Raw genomic sequence first — 21,998 nt, forward strand, 5'->3', positions numbered from 1 at the left:
TTCCTTTTATGTCTCTTATTTTGTTTCTTGAAATATTTATTATATTGTGGCAATTATTTCATTGTTTAATTATCCTTTTTGTTATTCTGTAGCATTCGCTGCTCCCCTTTTCTCTAAAATATGTTCTCTTATTTCATCTTTAAAGTATATTTTCACAGCATTTTTGCTCTTTTAAACTCATTTGGATTTGCAAAGTTTGTTGTCTATTTTACTATTATGTTTTCTGAGATTTTACTTCCTGAATGATTTTTTTAAACCATAGCTTTAACTTTTTTTTCATTATTTTCTGTATTCCTTTTTCTTTACAGGTTATTCTATCTATAATATTATTTACAATCTGTGTATGTTTTTCAACTTTCTATTACTTAGCCAAGTTTTATTTGGGTCATTTGCAAAAAAAATCAAATAAAATAACTTGTTTAGGTTCTCCTTTTTTTTTTTTTGTTTTTGTTTTAATAGGAATAGGTGATTCTTTTTTTTTTTTTTTAATTTCATCTTATTGTTATGGGAGATACAGAATTGCAGGTTACATACGTTGCCCTAAAAATTTCTTGAGAAGTGTATTTGCTGTTTTTTTTAAAGCTATATATCTGAAATCATTACCCATGTAAGCAAAGTGCTTATATTTATATGCCCCATAGACCTAATTTTCTTTAATAATCATAGAAGAGAAATCCTGTAATCTCTTCTATTTAGGAGTTCATTTAGAACGTAACTTTTAAAGTAGGTCCTGAACTATCTCTTACTATATATAGAGTTGGAAATTTTTCAAATTTCAAATTAAAAATAGACCCTAACTAACAATGTCTTTAGGAAAAATGACTCCACCTGTGGAGAAATTAGAGAGAAACTTGTTTCATTTATACATAGCATTTTTGTGGTGGTTCTGAAAGTAAAATATTTCATTAATGTTTATAATAGAATTAATTTATTATGTGAATAATGTGTCTACACTAACAGGCTGTACCTATAGGAAAAGAGATATCTTTGATTCTTGTATTATTGAGCACCCGTGACCAGAGTATTGCCTGAAAATAATCATTTAGTTGGTTGTCTTTCATTACTTAGGGTTCAAAAATTCGCTTTTCTTCTGTCTCGTATTTGTTGCCTTTTAGTATTTTTATGCCAAATGCTTTATTCCTCCAGTCACCAGATAGTTATATGAATTTGGACAACCACAAGCAATTGAATTATTGCATTATTGGTTATATAGAGAAGTTTGACTAGTTTGTTGTCTTGCAGCTTTATTTGTTATTGTTACTAGGCAACTTGTGTGGAGTAATCAGACTTTGGATTCTTGGTGTTTGCTGTAGGCATTTTCGGAGAGTTCTCTTAAAGTCACTTCACAAGGATCTACATGAGGAAATGAACTACATCACTGCAATAATTGAGGAACAGCCCAAAAACTATCAAGTTTGGTAAGATGAAAACAGGATGCATGTCACTCTGCTAATAGTACTTGCCAATGGGTGATAAGATTGTAGGGAAGTTTTTGTTTCTTTATATTGAAGCTAATGTTACTTGCCTCGTAGGATTGTTAGGAGGATTAAATGAGATAACTTTATGTTTAGTGCTCAAAATGATGTCTGACCCATAGTTAACACTCAAAGGTTAGCTGTTATTATTTAAAGTTTCAACATCAGTGTGCAATACTGCTAGAGTAAGAATTAATTTGAGTAAAAAAACTTAGAAATGTTTCTATTCAGTGTGTTATAACATGACTTTTTGGTATTTGATTTTTTATTCATTTGTTTATTCAAAAAATTTTTTTTGATGCTAGGGATACAAAGACAAACCAGACATAGTTTAAAGGGGAAAACAAGTAATAAAACCAGTTGTTTTACAGAGCATTGTGAGAAGTATAATGCTAGAGTTTTTCACAGGGTATATTTGTTCTAGAAATGAAGCCCCTAGGTTAGCAAAGACAAGAGTCTGGGGATTTTTATGGGTGAGGGTAGCAGAACGCAATAGGGAAAAAGAGAGAAGTTATGGAGCAGGAAGACGGAGAACAAATAGGAAAGAGAGTTTGAACAGTACCCAGCATGTAGTGAGCAACCCATGAATGGTAGGTAGCTGCTGTTCCCATGCTGGTGGCGGTGGTGAAGGTGAAGTGGCAGTGTGGCCTGCCACCAAGAGTTTGCTCCACTTTCTGTGCCACTGACTGCCTGCTCCTAATACAGGAGCCACCCTCATTTTATCTTTTTGCAACATAATGTCCTACACACACACCGTAGTATCTTTATGCCTGAGATTTAAGGAAGACTTTGGAAAGGAAGGAGCTCTGAGGCAAAGACAGTATTCTGGGCAGAAGCATGAGGATTCCCCGTGCTTAGGGTGCCTGCGGGGAGGCGTGGCAGGGGCCAGAGCGTCAAGGGCCTTGTGAGCACTGAGTAGGGCTTTGGGTGGATCTTAGTGGCAGTGGTGAGCTAGTGACAAGTTTTAAAGAAGTAACGTGATTAGATTTGTGTCTTAGAAGGCTTACCCGATGGCAGGGCAGAGGAGGGACTGGCCGGCTTTGCGATCCCGGAGGCCGCTGCAGTGGTGCAGATTAGAAGAGATGAGGCTTCAAACGTGGGGATGTGGTGGGGAGAGCGATAAATTTGAGAGAGATTTTGGAGGTAAAAGCAACAGATTTTGAAGTTTAATTTATTGAAGGAGTGACGGAGAAGAACATTATGTTACTGACTTAGACAGCTGGGTGAATGGTGGTGCCATGCACTCAGAATTTGGGAGGCACAGCAACACATTTTGGGGAAGAATGATGGAGTCAGTATTAGACAGGTGGATTTGATGCGGTTGTGGATGATCTGCATACGGCTGTCCAGTAGGTGGCTGGAAAATGCTCTTCTGGAGTGAGGAGCAGGTGGGTTGCTGACAGGAGTCGGGGGCTGTCTGTGTTCTGGAATGGCAGCTGGAGTCACAGCCACAGGTGAGGGGCTCAGGGAGAGTGAGAGGAGAAGGCTGAGGGTAGAGCACTGATGAACGTCATCTCGTGAGAGGCAGAGAAGTGTGCTGGGGGACCGAGGAGGGAAACCAGAAGTTAATGTTGCAGAAACCAAGAGAAGAGAGAGTTTCAAGAAGACAGAAATGGATGACAGTATCAGCTACTGATGAGAAGTCAGAGAAAGTGGTGACCAATGGATTTGTCAATGGGTGGTTGTCAGTGAGTGTCCTTGACATGTGTAGTCCTCCCACCAGGGGTTGGGTGGGTGACAGGTGGGCAGAAGGGAAGAGGTAGGAAGAGGAAGGGAGTCGCACAGCAGTGGGTTGAATTGTCAGTGGGAGAGGAAGAAGCTCAGGTGCTGAGAAAGGAAGACGTAGCAAGTAGCTAGTCAGGGCTGTGGGTTTTTGTTTGTTTTTTCAATATGGTAAAGGCGTCATGGTGAGGGGAGAGTGTTAATACAAAAGAGAGGTTGAGAATTAAGGAGAAAAAGGATAAAGGCTTATGCTTGGAAGGGGTCTGACCTAGAGGTTAGCCTCGGGAGAAAGACCACCTTCATCCCAAATGTGGATAGATGGGGAGTGTGAACTGCCGTCTGGACCAGCGGGGTGGTAGTAATCTGCATAATCAAATATTATCCGTAAGGAGTGTTTAGCTGTATATAGATAATTAATTTTTAAAGAATTAGAATATAGTAGACCTAACAGTGTATAACTGTTTAGTAAATAACATTATTTGTAAATAAACAGCAAAAAATAGTTATTTGGCAAAGCATGGAAGTGGTAGCTATTATACAGATTTCCATTTGTAGAATTTTATTTAGTTAAAAACTTCACCACTGTAGCCTCTTTGTTTATAACTGGATTGTTGCATTCCTTAAAAATTGCATTATAAAATAGTTGTATTAGTGAGAAAAGAGATGAAATAGAAAGTTTCAGACCCTCACTAAGAAGGTATTTGCCCTGTGGAATTAAGGTGCTTCTATGTAAAAGTCTGTAGCTATAAAATCTGGCCATCACAAGCATTCTCAGTATTTGATTACCTCTAGTTTTTGCTAAAGAGAAATAGCTTTTCTTTTCTGGATACTACAGACACTGTCATCAATACCTCGTCACCCATTGTTATGAAAAAAAAAACACAAAGCCACCCAGAGCGGTTCCTGCTGAAAGCCGAGCAGATTTTTAATTGCAGTACATTTTAAATTGCCCACTCTGTTAGTTCCTTTTACAATCCATATAGTACAAGTAATGAAAATCTTATATCCTCATTAATCACTTTTTATTAAATTCTCACTGTGAAAACTTATGCTATAAGATAAACCCCTGTATTTAATATTCTTTAAGTCATAGAACATCAGAGTGAACTTTTGTTCCTATAAGTCAGTTGATACACCAGAGGATTTAATTTTTAACTTTTTCCTAAATTATGTAATTTACCAGGAATCTGGAAATATAAAATGCTACTAGTGTTCACTGACTTGGAAGATTTCTAGAAAAATTTAGAAACCTTTATCTCTAGGACTTTCTTCTTGGTGGTATCTTGCCTTCTTAATATTCTGTAAGATGAATTTTTAAATTTTCTATGCACGTAGAGTAGATTGTTCATTAAGCATGAAACCCTTCCTTTCACCCTTCCCCATCACTCCTACTCACTTTTAGCGCAATGAATGCCGTACTCTGACACTGCTGTCCCCAACCCCTGGGCAGCGGGCCCGCGGCAGAGCTCTGCCCCCCCCCCCCGGAAAAATTGTCTTCCACGAAACTTAGTGGGAGGGGGGCGAACTTGATAAAATAATGTCGTATTCCCTCTAGTTTCTTATTTTGCAATCTGGTAATGCTTCAGAATTCTTTGACAGAATTTTGTGGTTGTCAGAAGATTATTGTATTTGTACTTCCAGATTTAGCTTGAGATAAACCTTTAAGCCCTATGTGTCTGATTTCATTTTACACACAAATTATTGTTTATTTCTTTTGTGTTGCCTTTTCTCTCCAGTAGAGTCTTGAGACGTAAAGGTGAATTTTTGTTCCGTGAGTGTCCTCCAAGATCACTTAGACAACACATGCAGCTGATATTTTAGTTCTTGGGTAAATTAACAGAAAACTTCTCTCCCTTCTTCTCTGGGCATTAGGCATCATAGGCGAGTGTTAGTGGAATGGCTGAAAGATCCATCTCAGGAGCTTGAGTTTATTGCTGATATTCTTAATCAGGATGCAAAGAATTACCACGCCTGGCAGCACCGACAGTGGGTTATTCAGGTATTGCCTTTCTTGTTACAGTGTTTTTCAGATTTTTATTTTTTAACTGAATTACATAAGTAAAATCACTATTAAGGTCTAAGTATAATAAGCACACATATATGTAGATCATTACACATAATGTGCAATACTTAAGATACCTAAAACCTGACATCTTTCATGTTGGTTAACTTTTATGTTCTCTTTGGATTTATTGGTGAATAGCTTTATATTAAAGAAGAATAATAGTAAATTTTTAATATTTTTTAGATTGAATTTGCATTACATGCTAGAAAATTGAGTACAAAAAGTAGTAAATTTTTAATACATCTGTATTACTTCAATTAACAAGGACATATTATATATTAAAGTTTCTGCATATATAAACTTTGGAATATAATTTAATAGTAACTATTGTGTATTTTATTTCTACCCACGTGTTAAACTTTTGTGCTTAATACTGAATAGAATAGTTATAACTCCCACTCTGGGCATTTTCTTTATTTTAGCAGACAATTCTAGTATTGTTTCCTATAAATTTTTTCCAGGGATTGCTACTTTTTGTACTATTTATTATACCAAGAGCATTTTGCCAAAATTGTTTTACTTACAATTAAAAATTTTTCCAAATTCAATTAAAGGGATACATTTTCTAAAGGTATTCAGTATTTTCACTTTTTTATGAAGATTTTAATCATATAAAAGTAAAAATTATACCCATGCACACAGCCCTATCCATCTATCACAACAGCTTAAGAAATAGAACATTACCAGATGTGAGGGCGATCTGGCTGTGACATCTGTCACCTCGTTGATCGCCAGGGTTGATTCTGCTGATCTGGCTGGCTAGGCGGGCGTCCCCTTCCTCCCTCCCGGCTCCATGCGCGTCCCTCCCGAAGCTGCGCGCTCGGTCGAAGAGGACGACCTTCCCCGATAGAGGAGGACCGTTCTTCAGCCAAGGGCTACAGGTGGCCGTGAGCTCCCTGCTAGAACCTGCAGACACACTCTCAAGAAATGGAACATTACCAGCATCTCTGAAAAGCCCCGTCACCCAGTATGCTGCTTACCAAAATTATCATAAAAAGTTCCTGTGAGAAAGAACTTCAAAATGTCCCTTCATTGTGTTTTGTAGCTTATAAGTTTCTATTTATTTTATAAACCAAAGTGCATGTAGTTTTCTTGTTTTCACACTTGATGTTTTCATATGTTTCCAACATAATTTTTTAAGGATAAGAATAATTTCACTTCTAATGAGGGGCAAATGGATTCTGAAAACTGAAGAGAATCTGTACGTTTTTATATGCTGAATAAAAAGGAAGGAAATCACTTGTTCCGAGGTTGAAAGTGGGACATATATATATATATATATATATTAAATTCAGTGTTTCTCAAGCAGCAGTGATTGTGCTGCTTAGGGGACATTTGGCAACGTCTGGAGGTATTTTTCATTGTCCCCCTGGGGGCGGGGTGCTGCTGTTGTCTAGTGAGTGGAGGGCAGGGATGCTGCTAAACATCGTGCAAGCACAGGACAGCCCTCACAACCAAGAATTATCTGGCCTAGACTGTCAGTAGCCAAGGCTGAGAAACCCTGGTCTAAGTCTGTTTCTATATGGAAAACCATTTTTAATATTTCAGTTATTTGCAGTGAGAATTTAATGAATTCAGTATACTCTTTGATTACTTAAAATGGGACATGAGACAGTTCTTAAAAGAATTTATGACACACATATTTGCAATGTGACAGAATGTAAGTTTTAAACATAAAACATTCGTGGATATGAGGCCTGTATGTTCTTTGGCATTGACGCTTTATACTAGAGCTTCTCAAGTCAAGAAATGAAGGGTCCTTATTTGTCCCCAGTCCATCACAGATTGATGTATTTTATATGTGTCCCATTTATATAAAATATAATGAAAAATGAATTACTTTGAAAATGAAATAAACACATACATGGAATACTACTCAGCAATAAAAAAGAGCGAACTGTTGATACAGGCAACAACTTGGATGGATCTCAAGGGCATTATGCTTAGTGAAAAGGGAAAATTTTAAGGGTTTTCCTACTGTGTAATTCCAATTAGATACCATTCTTGAAATTTCAAGATTATAGAGTTGGAGAACAGACCAGTGGTTGCCAGAGGTTAGGGAAGAGGGTACAGTTATAAAGTGATCACATGAGACAGTTTCTGTGTGGCAAGGGAATAGTTCTGTATCTTGATTGTGGTGTACACTATACATGGGATAAAATTTCAAAGTGCTGTGTTCCACCCCCCACCACAAATACACAAATGAGTACAATAAAAATCTGGACAAGGTTAGCAGTTCTGTTAACAATATTGTACTAATGTCATTTTCCTGGTTTTGGATTACATTTTAGTTAGTAAGAAGCTGCCATTTGGGGAATCTAAGGGAAGGATACACAGGACTCTGTTATTTTTGTACTTTCCTGAGTCTGAAAAAACAAACAAACAAAAAACACACAAATATAGAAAATAGTAGCCACAATTTTTTATTACTAGGTTCAGCAGACATGGAATTATTGTTACATTGAAAAAGCTGTAAACGCTTGCTCTCTCTTTCTATACTTAGCGTGTTGGAGATACGATCTCATGATGATGGTGTGAGGACACCAGCCAGTGGCCCACAGTGACACCAGTGGCCCACACTGACACCAGTGGCCCACACTGACACCAGTGACCCACACTGACACCAGTGGCCCACACTGACACCAGTGAACTCTGCTACTCACCAGCACACAGGGATTTTCACAAAAATGCTGTTTTCCCGAATGCATTTATTTTTAGTATTTTTAGGGACTATCACATGGAAGTTTTTACTTTTTTGCTATTATCAAATAAGAAATGTATCTCCATTATCTTTTTTGTAATGTCCCCAACTTATGCCACATTTGAAAGTTTTGATTGTTCTCTTTCAAATTGTCTTTAATGGTTCTGTTCTCCCCATAATTTTTTTTTATTAAAACAGCTTTATAATGTAAAAATTTTTATTTAAATCCTGTTGTATATATTTCTCTACATAGATTTTAATGTAATTTTATCATATGTGTACACTTTGAATGCTGCTCTTAATGTTATATATTGATATCAAATTAATCAAATTGATAATTATAGTTACATTAATATAGTTACATAATTATAGTCTACACTATAGTTACTCTCTTGCCAGCGAGTTTGGCTTTTCCCCTCTGAGTTTTCTTTGGTGTCGTTTTCCCTGCACTCTGTGCTGTGTTCCCAGGCTCCGTCCTCAGTTTCTTACTTGTCTCTATTTCCTTGACCTGCGACCATCACGTCCCTCCAAATACGTGATAAATCCTAAGTCCTTGGTTCTACCTTCTTAGCTTTGCTGAAGTTTTATTCATTTACTTTTATTGTTTCTACATACTGGGACATTTCTAATTAGATGTTTTGGTTTTTTTTTTTAATTTTCTTTTAGGAATTTAAACTTTGGGATAATGAGCTGCAGTATGTAGACCAGCTTCTCAAAGAGGATGTGAGAAATAACTCTGTCTGGAACCAAAGATACTTCGTCATTTCAAACACCACTGGCTACAATGATCGTGCTGTGTTGGAGAGAGAAGTCCAGTTAGTAATCTCTTCGCTTGCTCATTCATTAAAAATGCAGTGCATGCCTACCGTGTCTCAGGCATTGTGGGTACAGCAAAGAGCAAGATCTGCCTTCATGAAACTAAACTAGGACAGAACACTGAGATGAAACATAATGATAAATTTTCAAATAATAGCCTACCTCTACTTTATAGTGTCTTGAAATATTGTTGCTACTGGAGATTGAAAAGAAATCGGATTTAGTGGTATCTGAGCTTTATTTTAAAACTATCTCATTAAATTCTGTTGCATTTTAGGTAACAGTTCCCTGATGCCATGTTCCCCTAGGGCAGGGTTTTTGGCCCAGATAAGGCTTTGTTGTGGGGGGCCATCCTGTGTGTTGTGGGATGCTCAGCAGCATTCCTGGCCTTGAATAAAAATCTCTTCAGACATTGCCAGATGTCCCCTACAGGGCAAAAATCACCCACAGTTGAGAACCACTGTATCAAAGGCTGGTACAAGAGCTAGAAATTTCTGAATTGGCGTGAATTTTTAGATTGTATCCATAAACATTAAGAGCACTTTTTTTCTGACTTATTTGTCCATTTTGTCTCAGTGTCTGTTTCACATTTGAACACACTTATTGTTTTCAAAGCCTGATGAGATGGCAGTCATCATTTTAATTATAGACACGTTTGAACAACTGCTGGGAGGAGCTGATTTCATGGCATGTCTGCCTGCCGTCCTCCTTGCCCTCACTTCTGCCTGGCTCAGGGCAGCCGGCTCTTCTTTTATCTGCTCTATACAGGGTTCTAGTGATTTAAATTTGTAAAAGAAGTCTTCAGTGCAAGTCACACATTAACTCTCTGTCCCAGGCTTATGTCTAGAGCAGACCTGCCCCTTAAGCACACCTCATGCTTGCTTTCTGGTGCTCTTCTGTCTAAAGCTGTACAGACATATCTTGTTTTTGCACCTTGCAGATTTTTTTTTAAACAAATTGAAGGTTTGTGGAAACTCTGTATTGAGCAAGCCTGTCGGTGCCATTTTTCCAACAGCATGTGCTCACTTTGTGTCTGTGTCATATTTGGTAATCCTCGCAATATTCCAAGCTTTCATTATTATTATATCTGTATGGTAATCTTTGATCAGTCATCTTTGATGTTATTGTAATTGTTTTGGGGTGCCATGGACTGCGCCCATATATGATGGTGAACCTAATCGATAAGTGTTATGTGTGTCCTCCATCATCTTCTCCTCAGGCTTCCCTATTCCCTGAAATATTATATAACAATATTGAAGTTAAGCCAATTAATAGCCCTACAATGGCCCCAAAGTGTACATGTGAAAAAGAGAGTCAGCTGTCACTTCCTTTAAATCAAAAGCTAGAAACAGTTAAGCCTAGTGAGGAAGACATGTCAAAAGCTGGGATATGCTGAAAGCTAGGCCTCTTGTACCAAAGTTAGCCTAGTTGTGAATGCAAAGGAAAAATTCTTGAAGGAAATTAAAAATGCTACTCCAGTGAACGTACGAATGGTAAGAAAGCAAAACAGCCTTAGTGCTTCTATGGAGAAAGTTTGAGTGGTCTGCATTGAAGATCAAACCAGCCACAACATTCCCTTAAGCCAAAGCCTAACCCAGAGCAAGGCCCCAAATCTCTGCAATTCTATGAAGGCTGAGAGGTGAGGAATCTGCAGAAAAAAAATTTAAAGCTAGCAGAGGTTGGTTCATGAGGGTTAAGGAAAGAAACTGTCGCCATACCACGGAAGTACAAAGTGAAGCCGCCGGTGCTGGTGGAGAAGCTGTAGCAAGTTATCCAGAAGATCTAGCTAAGGTCACTGATGAAGGTGCCTACACTAAGAAGATTTTCAATGTAGATGAAAAAGCCTTCTATTGGAAGAGAATGTCATTTAGGACTTTCATAGGCACAGAGGAAAAGTCTATGCGTGGCTTCAGAGGACAGGCTGACTCTTGTTACGGAGTGATGCAGCTGGAGACTTCTAAGTTGAAGTCCGTGCTTACTGACCATTCTGAAAATCCTGGGGCCTTTAAGAATTATGCTAAATCTACTCTGCCTGTGCTCTGTTAATGGCACAAAGCCTGGATGACAACACATCTGTTTACAGCACAGTTTACTATTTGAAGCCCACTGTTCAGATCTCCTCAGAACAAAAGATTCCTTTCAAAATATTACAACGCACCTGGTCACCCAAGAGTTCTGACAGAGATGTACAGGAGAGCAATGTTACTTTCATGCCTGTTAACACATCCATTTTACAGTCCCTGGATCAGAGAGTAATTTCAATCTTGTTACTTAAGAAATACATTTCCTGAGGCTACAGCTGCCTTAGATAGTGATTCTTCTGAAGGTTTTGGGCAAAGTAAATTGAAAACCTTATGGTAAGGATTCACCATTCTTGATGCCAGTAAGATTCCTGGGAAGAAGTCAAAATCTTAACATGAACAGCAGTTTGGAAGAAGTTGATTTCAGCCCTCATGGATGACTTTGAGGGGTTCATGACTTCAGTGAAGGAAGTCACTGCAGATATGGTGGAAACAGCAAGAGAACTAGAACTAGAAATGGAGCCTGAAGATGTGCCTGAATTGCTGCAATTTCACGATAAAATTTGGATGAGGAGTTGCTTCTTAAGGATGAATAAAGCAAGTGGCTTCTAGAGACGCAATCAACTGCTGGTAAAGATGCTGTGAATGTTGTTAAACTGACAGCAAAGGATTTAGAATATTACAGATATTTAGCTGATAAAGCAGCAGCAGGGTTTGAGAGGATGGACTCTAATTTTGAAAGAAGTTCTACCGTGGGAAAATGCCATCAAACAGCATCACATGCTACAGAGAAACATTTGTGAAAGGAAGAGTCAATCAGTGTGGCAGACTTCATTGTTGTCTTATTTTAGGAAATTGGCACAGCCGCCCCAGCCTTCCGCAGCCACCGCCCTGATCCGCCAGCATCGAGGCCGGACCCTCCACCAGCAAAAAGTGTGACTGGCTGAAGGCTCAGATGATTGTTAGCATTTTTTAGCAATAAAGTATTTTTTAATTAAGGTATGTACATTAGTTTTTTAGATACAATGCTGTTGCACACTCAGTAGACTAGAGTGTAGTGTAAACGTAACTTTTATGAAACCAGAAAATTCATGTGACTCACTTTATTTTGATATTTGCTTTACTGAGGTGGTCTGGAACCAAACGCACAATATCTGCAAGGTATGCCTGTACTGTTCAGAATGGCAGTCGTTAGCCACTAGCAACATGTCTATTTAAAGTTCAATCAGTTAAAATTGTATAAAATTAAAAATACAGGTTTTCAGTTGTACTGGTCGCTTTTCACGTGTTCGGTGCCCCTGTGTGGCCAGTGATTACCATATTGGACAGACATGTTCTTTAAACATCCCATCATCTCTGCACGTCTCACTGAATAGTATCCGTGTAAAGATTAATGGTGGACTTACTGATTGATTTTATTTATTGCCCTTTTTTTTTTTTTTTTTTTTGAGACAAGATCTCACTCTGTCGCCCAGGGTAGAGTGCCGTGATGTCAGCCTAGCTCACAGCAACCTCACACTCCTGGGCTCAAGCGATCCTCCTGCCTCAGTCACTCATGTAGCTGGGACCACAGGCGTAGGCCACCACGCCTGGCAGAGACGGGGGTCTCACTCTTAGTCAGGCTTGATTTTATTATTCTTAATCCAACCTAAGTAGTGAGACTTATATAGAGAAAATTCACATTTCATTGCTTAGCACTTTTTTTTTTTTTTTTAAGGCAGAGTCTTCCTCTGTTGCCCAGGCTGGAGTGCAGTGTCATCATCATAGCTCACTGCAGCATTAGACTCTCATCAGGAGCGCACAACCCAGACCCCTCGCATGCGCAGTTTACAGTAGGGTTCTCGCTCCTGTGAGACTAATGCCGCTGCTGATCTCAGGAGGCGGAGCTTATGCGGTGATGTGAGTGATGGGCAGCGGCTGTAAACACAGATGAAGCTTCACTGGCTCACTGGCCGCTCACCTCCTGCTGTGTGGCCTGGTTCCCAACAGGCCACAGAGGGGTATGGTTCTGCAGCCCACGGGTTGGGGACCACAGCTCTAGTGCATGTGTATGTAAATAGAAATTTTAGTATTGCCAAAATGAAATTAGGAATCTTAAACGAGGACCAGCTAAGACCTGCATGGACGTGTTTTACAAATAATGAAAACATTAGGTGATGTAAAAGTAGTTGGAAAAAATCTTTTTATAATGTTGAATGAGTTTATTATTCCTTCCTGGCAGAAAAATCCCATAGTAACAGCACTGTAACAGAACCAAGACTGCTAAGCTTTAGTTAGTGACTTAATCATCTGAGCAAGTATATGGCGAAGCAGAGTCCTGTAACTTTCTTGGAATTCGTGGTCTGAATTATATTTAATAATCTGCTTAAAGGGAAAAGAAAGGTATGGAGTGTCCATTTTAACTGAGAATAACATTATATTTTACTGGTAATCTCATTTTGGAATATAAGAAATACATACTTTTGTTGGTTTTTTAATTTTTGTTATTTGTCCATAATTTCTATGCTGTCTATTTTTTATCATAGCTCCTGAGTTTATTTTATTTTATTTTATTTTTTTGAGATAGAGTCTCGCTCTGTCACCCGGGCTTGAGTGCCATGGCATCAGCCTAGCTCACAACAACCTCAAACTCCTGGGCTCAAGCGATCCTCCTGCCTCAGCCTCCCAAGTAGCTGGGACTACAGGCATGCGCCACCAGGCCCGGCTAATTTTTTTCTATTTTTAGTTGCCCAGCTAATTTTTTCTATTTTTAGTAGAGATGGGGGTCTCGCTCTTGCTCAGGCTGGTCTCAAACTCCTGACTGTAAGCGATCTTCCCATCTTGGCTTACCCAAGCAAGAGTGCTAGGATTACAGGTGGGAGCCACTGTGCCTAGCCTCTAAGGTTATGTTAATTCTCCTTTTTCAGTGACTAAGGATTTTCTTTAGGCATAAGTAGATCTTAAACTTTTTCCCCAAGGCTGCTTTACCAATGGAAGTCTCCTTGTTTTAGCTGACATTTCCTACGAAAGGAAAGTCTTCCATATAATAATATTAAAGGAAACCTTCCTGTTGAAGCCTCTAGATGAGGTAAGTGTCGCTCCCTAGAACGGGATACAGACACATGGGAGCGGGGGCTGTGTAAATGGAACTGGCAGATGCCGACTGCAGCGTCTGTCCGGTGCAGGTGTGACCTACAGAGGAACCGCCGTCCACCGGCAGACCTCTGTGGAGAGCACACACGCAGGGATGTGGCTAAGCTGTGCCACAGTCTTGGTAAAACTCTGTATAATCATTGTGCTGCTCTTTAAAAACTTTTCTCTTGCAGGTATACCCTGGAAATGATCAAACTAGTACCACATAATGAAAGTGCATGGAACTATTTGAAAGGGTAAGAGGTTGTTTTTGTTTTTTTTATATAAAAAACAAATAAGCTACTAATATGATATAGCATGGAATGTATTCTATATTCAGATCTCAAAGGGATTCTAAAGAACTTTTCATTTGTTTGCATCTAAGAGCAGAAGTAACAGTCTTATGGTAACCCCCAGGAACAGTTATTTTTGGAACAATCCATGAGTAAACAGCAATGCAGTTTTAATTATATTTATGAATCAGGTAGTCTTTATGTCAAAGAATGGAATACACACACCCACGTTCTGCCTAGCTTGGAACACAGTAAAGCACAGTAGGCTATTTACAAGCAAATTGCACAGATGGATAGCCGACCTTTCTGTTTTCATTTCTAGAGATCTCTGGTTAACATGTCTGACTTCTTAAATAGAAAAGGTTTCACTTATTGGCCACTGACATAACCAAGTTAAACTTAGAGGTCTCCAAAGAAACTAGGCCCAAAGAGTACAAAGTGTGGAGCCCAGTCACATCTGGAGATGTGTCAGGGTGAGCCCTGTAATGTCTGGAGCACTAAAGGGGTAAGGAGCCATCTCAGGGAGAAACAGAACCTGTCTTTTTCCTTTACTTTTTAATTTTAAGAAGGTGATTTATTTTCTGTGTTGCATAGTTTAAATTCTAAATGATCACTTATAAACTTCATTTTTTAAACTAATTTTACTCACCTCTTAATTATCTGTCATAAGATTCACATAATTTAAAAGATAAGATTCACATAATTTAAAAGTTTCATTTAGTTTCAACCTCATTCATTCAAAATAAGTCTTTTTTTGGCCGGGTGTGGTGGCTCACGCCTGTAATCCTAGCACTCTGGGTGGCTGAGGCTGGTGGATCGTTTGAGCTCAGGAGTTCCAGACCAGCCTGAGCAAGAGCAAGACCCCGTCTCTACTAAAATAGAAAGAAATTAGCTGGAGAACTAAAAAAAAAATATATATATATATATATATATATGTATATATATATATATATAAAATTAGCCGGGCATGGTGGCGCATGCCTGTAGTCCCAGCTACTCCGGAGGCTGAGGCAGGAGGATTGCTTGATCCCAAGAGTTTGAGGTTGCTGTAATCTAGGCTGACGCCATGGCACTCTAGCCCAGGCAACAGAGTGAGACTCTGTCTCCAAAAAAAAAAAAAGGTCTCTTTTTGTTGCTTATGTTTCAAGGGTTTTCTGATGATCTTTCTACTGTTTTTGTTCTTCCTTTCCAAAATTGAGGTGTTTTTTTTTTTTCTTTTAAGGATTTTGCAGGATCGGGGTCTTTCCAAATATCCTAATCTATTAAATCAATTACTTGATTTACAACCAAGTCACAGTTCCCCCTACCTAATTGCCTTTCTTGTGGATATCTATGAAGACATGCTAGAAAACCAATGTGACAACAAGGAAGACATTCTTAATAAAGCACTAGAGGTAAGCTGGTGGGACTCTGCTTTTCTTTTTGGTATCTCAGAGTTGGGTCTGCCCAGTCCCGCAAATATTCACGTCCCTTTCAACATGTTTGCTCAGAATTCGGTGCAGGTGTACTTCTGTTTAGGGCAACACTGACATCACTCATGGACATGGTGTGTAACTCCAGTTGTATGTCTCATTTGAACATGATCTCAGTTACATTGTATTGGCTCAAAGGCATTTGGCCTTGAGATTGAATTAAACATTTGCTTTAATGAATTTCTATCTTTCATTTTCAGTTATGTGAAATCTTAGCTAAAGAAAAGGACACTATAAGAAAGGAATATTGGAGATATGTTGGAAGATCCCTTCAAAGCAAACACAGCACAGAAAGTGACCCACCCACAAATATACAACAATAACACCATCCAGAAGAACTTGATGGAATGCTTTTATTTTTTTAAGGGACTTTAATGCAGGAGCTTAAAACTAGAGTGGTCCATTCCCTTTGCCTGTGGTGTACAAGACACATTGTACAGGTATTGCTTTTTAACAAGAACTAAGTGGGATGCTCCTTGGGTGCTGCTGCTATTCAGACTAGCTCTAAGTAATTTGATTCTTCTAAAGCAAAGTAATTGGAAGGGAGGGGAAAGAAAATTCCCATAAAGGAACTTTTGTAGTCTTATCAACATTTACTCTAATCCCTTAGCATCAACCCCTCCCTAAATGGTATCTGCGTCAGGATTTGTAGCGGTAATGATTGCAGTTCACTTATGTGTCATGGATGTGAGGTAACTGAAGGTTTGGTTCAGTAAGCGGGGAATACAATTGTTCCAGCAGAACTGCTATGCCACACTCACAGTATCTTGCTATCCCTGTAACCAACTAATGCCAAAAGAATGATTTTATAATAAAATTATAGATGTATCTAAAAACAATGCCACAGTAGTTTGATTTGTTTTAATAGCATTTAACTATATACAGGGACATTGTCTCAGCTTAGAAAAACAATTGAGGAAGAAAATATTGCTGTAAAACTTTAGAGACCAGAAACATGATTATGTTAGAGGAAATGTTAAAATGTGAATTAGTCAGTTCTTGACTGTAAGCAACAAAATCCACTCAAGGGATAAACCGATGGGTTTATTCAGGTATATAGCTACCTTCACAGAATAATTGCCTGATCTTTTAGAAGTGCAACCCAAAACCATAGCACAGAACTGGGCCATCAAGTTGCAGCTGCCTGTGCCAGAATCAGGGAACTGCAGAATGAGGAATGAGGAAGCCACACCCTGGCTGCCAGCTCCACGAGGCACCACCTCTGCCACGCTCCCTGCAAGCACACCTGCCTCCCTTGCCTTGTAGTGCGGCTCCCAGTGAAAGGCTCAGTTAGTGCGTCTGTTTGGAAGTAGCCTGTATGTCATGTTGAACTCCACTGCAAAGGAATCTGGGAAGTGTAGTTTATAGCTATAAACTATTTCCAGCTAGAAATGATTCAGGAAGACAGGCCAGAAGTTGGGAGTGTTGAGCAAACTAGTTTGCTGTACCTGCACTTAATTCTCACTTTATCAATAATTTTTGTTCAATGTTTAAAGCACCAAACTATAAGCATATTGAATAGTCGTCTTTTCTCAAGATAAACTTAGGAAATAATATTTTAATCCTTTCTAGAGGAAATGTATTTGGGAAGTATTTTTAACATTTTACATACTGGTTTTTGTGTTTTTAGATCCCCCAAATCTCATCTTATATTTGAAATTGCCATAGAGTGTCATCTGTATGTAGACCATTTCAAAGGTGTCATAAGAAACAAAACCATATAGAGTTCTCATAAGGTAGCATTTACTCTCAGAAACTATCATCAGTGTCTCAAAATTGATTGGATTCAGAGCTGCTGACTCAACAAAGCTCATAGAGACTGTTTAATAGAAAGCATAATGGTAATTTTTAATTTACGCTCAGAAATGTCACTATGAAGCAGACCAAAGAGTTGCATCAGCCTGGCCACTTGGCATTTTCTGCCTTACGTTTAACCATGTGGCAATTCATTAACCAAAAGGCTGCTTAGTGAGCCTTGAATCAGGTGGGCAGGCTCCATGTTTAAATGTGGAGTGATTTTAGGCTGTGCCCCGAGGGCCGCCTCCCGGTGGGCAGCTGGCTACCCAGACCGTTTGCTGGACCGGCAGTTCTCACAGTGGGAGCTGTGGGCTCTGCTCACTCAAAACTATTTGCCTGTCACTGTCCCTGTGGTGCTGTTGGCACTGTTGGTGCAAAAACAATGGTGGGTAAAGCGGTTTATGCCTTAGCACAAACCAAGGCAGTGGTACTTAGTCATTGTATTCTTTACTGCTGCGCATTTACTTAAGAATGTCCTTGATGAATCAGTCATTATATATTTTATTGACAACACCCAATGTGTCTTTTCAATATTTTAATATGACTGACTGGAAATATGCATAAAGCTTTATAACTGTGTTAAGGAAAAGCATGTGTGGAATTGTGTAAGCTGTGGGCCGGACGGGCTGCATTTTCATGGAACACCATTTCACCTGAGCAAACAACTGAGAAATTGTGGTTATTCATACTCGGATGGCTGGCATATAGGCTCCCAAAAATGAATGAAATGAGCTTGTCACTTCAAGGAAAACAACTGAGTGTTGCCAATGATAAAATTTGAGCTTTCACGTGAAAATTTTAATCTACCACAGTGAGCTTGACAGCTTCTCAATACCTACAAACCTTTTTAATGAGATCAGTGGTGACATTAACAAATGCCATTTTTGGATATGGGATAATAAAATGTGTCAATGATTGGGATGTCTGAATAGCTCAGTGAACCAATATTTCCTAAATGACCAATCCACAATGTTAAGATACGCATGGATAAATGATCCATTCAAAGTACAAGATGTAACAGAGTACAAAAAGTTCATCGATAAGATTGAAGATTCCACATTGCAACTAACCTTTGAGAAACTACCACTTGTCAAATTTTGGTGTAATATCAAGAAGAATATCCACAATTTTTTTGGAAAAGGCTGTTAAAATATTAATACTCCCTTTCAAGCTATCTAGATAATAGTGTGAGTCTAAATTTTCTTCATATACTTTAATCAAAATATCATTGCAATAGGTTGAATGTAGAAGTAGATACAAGAATCTAGATATCTTCTATTAAGTCAGAGTAAAGAGATTTGCAAAAATGTAAATGCCATTTTTCTATTTTTTGAAAATGTAATTTTCATAAAAGATTTTTGTTAACATGTAATGAGTTTATTTTATTAATGAATAAAATGTTTAAATTGCAATATGGTAATATCAATCAATACTACCCACGTAAAGAAAAGTTAGAGTTAGAAAAAAGACCAAGACACCATCATCCCTATCCTCAGGGACCCTAATTTTGAGAGAGACCAACAGAATGCCACTCCCTTCAGTACCCTGAAAAATGCTATATTGGCTATTTGAAGATATATTACTTTGAAACACAGAAGGAGGGATTATCTACATGATGGAATTAGGAAGGGTTCATAAAGGAAGACAAATTTGACTTGTTATATTCATTAATGAGGCCTTAAACTCAATTTTATAATTGTACCTCAAATTTTTACTTACAAATTAGTAAGAGAGTCCAGAATATTTCCTTCTGGAAGTTATGTTGTAAAAATCAGTGTTTTCAAACTGAGTTGTAACTCATTAATGGGCAATTACATTAAGTCAGTGGGTCTCAGCCATTTTTTTAAAATGAAATCTAATAGAAAAAAATTTCATTGAATTTTATTATCATATTTTATTTCTTTCCTTCTATTTGGTTTGGTTTACTTTGCTCTTCTCTAATTTTCTAAGAAGTTTAGATGATTGATTCAAGACCTTTTTTTCTTATATAAGCATTTTAATGCTGTAAATTTCTCTCTAAGAACTGCTTTAGCTGCTTAGAAATTTTAATATTTTGTATTTCTATTTTCACTCAGTTCAAAGTATTTTCTAATTGCCCTTCTTGAGATATCCTCACTGACCCATGGATCATTTAGAAGTGTATTGTTTAATTTCTAGGTGTTTGCAGATTTTCCTATTATCTTCTGTTATTTATTTATTTATTTTTGGTTTGGTTTTTAATGGTTACTCCAGTGATTACAAAATACATGTTCAATTTTTCAGTCTATTTAGAATTTAATATTTTGTCACTTTAATTGGCAAATAGAAATCTTGCCACCTTATAAGTCTCTTTACCCTTCACCATTTCCTTTTTTTTTCTCTTGAGACAGGGTCTCACTCTGTTGTCCTGGCTAGAGTGCAGTGGTGTCATCATAGGTCACTGCAGCCTCAAACTCCTGGGCTCAAGCAATTCTCTTGCCTCAGCCTCCTGAGTAGCTGGGACTACAGGTGAGCGCCACCATACCCGGCTAATTTTTCTATTTTTTGTAGAGACAGGGTCTCACTCTTGCTTAGGTTGGTCTTCAATTCCTGACCCAAGCGATCCTCCGGCCTCAACTTCCCAGAGTGCTGGGATTATAGGCGTGAGTCACTGCTCCTGGCCTCTTCACCATTTCTTACACTGAAAACCCATCAGAAAGTTTTATAATACTTTTTGTATTTAACCACCAAACATGTTTTAAAGAACTCAGGAAGGATCGTGTTTTTATTTACCTAGATATTTATGGTTTCTCTTGTTATTCTTTCATTCCTGATGTTCTGAGTTTCTGTTATCATTTCCCTTCTGTCCAAAGAACTTTTTTAAAGTAATTCTTTTAGAGTAGATCTGCTGGCTACAAATTCTCTTAGTTTTTCTTCATCTGAGAATGTCTTTATTTCAACTTTAATTCTGAAGCCCGTTTTCACTGGATGTAGAATTCTGGGTTTACAATTCTTTTCTTTCAGCACTTGAAAAATATGTCGCTTCCTCTGGGCTTCATGATTTCAGAGGAGAAATTCACTGTCAGTAGAATGGTTTGTTCACCTACAGGTCATGTGTCATTTCTCTTTGGACCTTTCAAAATTTTTTTCTTCATCTTTAGTTTTCAGCAATTTGATTTTGATGTGCCTGGGCATGGATGTTTTTGAATTTATTCTGTTTGGAGTTTGCATGGTTTTTTGAATATGTCGGTTTGTGTTGTTTTGCCAAACGGGAAGTTTTCAGCTATTACTTCTTCAAATTATTTTTTGCAATAGTGTAACTAACCAACGATTTTTTTAGCATACACTTTCTTGTGTCCTCTGGGACTCTCATGACACAAATGTTAGATTTTTTGTTATATCCCACAGGTGCCTGGGGTTCTGCTCATTTTTTTTCCTCTCTGTTGGTCAGATTGGATAATGTCAGTGTCATTTCCACTCTGCTGTTGGATCTATCCAGTGAGTTTTAAAATTTTGATTATTGTATTTTTCTGTTCTAAATATTTATTTGGTTCTCCTTAATTTCTTCTATTTTTTTTTTACTGATTCTTTCTATTTAACTTATGTTTCAAAAGTGTTTATGATTGCTTGTTTGAGCATTTTTGTAATACCCACTTTAATGTCTTTATCAGATAATTCCAACATCTGTGTCATCTCAACATTGGTAACTGTTGATCTTTTCCCATACAAGTTGAGATTTTTTGATACTTCATATGCCTGGCAACTTTGGACTTTGTCCCGAGCATTTTGAATATTATGTTATGAGACTCTGAATCTTGCCTAAATCCTATGGAGAATGTTGACATGTTAATTTTAGCAAGTGCTTGTGATAGTTAGGTATGGGCTGCAAGTTCCAGCCATCTTTCTGTGTGCTGTGTTCTATAAAGCCAGTTCGGTTTAAATTCTCTGCAGTGCTATTTGGGTCTGTCTCATGTGTGCATCACCCAGTGGTTAATTTGGGACCTGGACAAAAATCTTTCCATTAGCACAGTTCTCAAGGTCTTCAGTGAGCTAATTAGAATCAGATCTGTGCTATGCAGGTCAGGGTTGAGCCCAAGAGTTTATAAATAGCTTTATGAGGTTGCTTGCCTGCCCTCTCTCCAACTTCCCGCTATCTTCCTGGTACTTTTAGGTTCCCTGGGGCTCCGCATTCCAGCTCTCTGGCCGGAAACCTCCCACGTGCAGTTTCACTGGTGAGAAACTGCCCGTTTCCACAACTGTGCCACAGCAATGGGAAAACAGAAAAAAAACAAAACACAGCAGAGTGTGTCTCTGCCCTCTTGGAGTCGCAGCTCTGCCGAACAGCTTTTTGTTGCTGCCATTGTTCCTGCTGCAGGCTTGACTGGCAGCTGGGGCGCAAGGGAATGAAAACGAGAGGGAGAAAAAAATCAGGGAATTTTCTGCACTCGCTCTGTGGGTTAGTAGTTCCCTTTTCTGTCCCATGAGTTAGAAGCAGAGGGTGTCTCCTCAGTTGCTCTCTGTATGCTGTGGTGCTCACTTCCCGGTTTTGAGCTGTGTTGAGTTCAGG

General features: G+C 38.4%; 1 protein-coding gene across 1 annotated transcript in view; it reads left to right on the forward strand.

The window, feature by feature from the left end:
• Positions 1-18,694, forward strand: part of FNTA (farnesyltransferase, CAAX box, subunit alpha) — a 29,299-nt gene extending 10,605 nt beyond the window's left edge. The window contains exons 4-9 of the mRNA XM_069485031.1: positions 1,314-1,418; positions 5,070-5,196; positions 8,630-8,778; positions 14,106-14,168; positions 15,427-15,598; positions 15,877-18,694. Of these exons, the coding sequence (XP_069341132.1) occupies positions 1,314-1,418; positions 5,070-5,196; positions 8,630-8,778; positions 14,106-14,168; positions 15,427-15,598; positions 15,877-15,999 (739 nt within the window). The 3' untranslated portion in view covers positions 16,000-18,694. The remainder of the gene's footprint in view (positions 1-1,313; positions 1,419-5,069; positions 5,197-8,629; positions 8,779-14,105; positions 14,169-15,426; positions 15,599-15,876) is intronic.
• Positions 18,695-21,998: the final 3,304 nt, after the last annotated feature.

Source organism: Eulemur rufifrons, chromosome 12, assembly GCF_041146395.1.
Source record: "Eulemur rufifrons isolate Redbay chromosome 12, OSU_ERuf_1, whole genome shotgun sequence".
Classification (NCBI taxonomy): domain Eukaryota; kingdom Metazoa; phylum Chordata; class Mammalia; order Primates; family Lemuridae; genus Eulemur; species Eulemur rufifrons.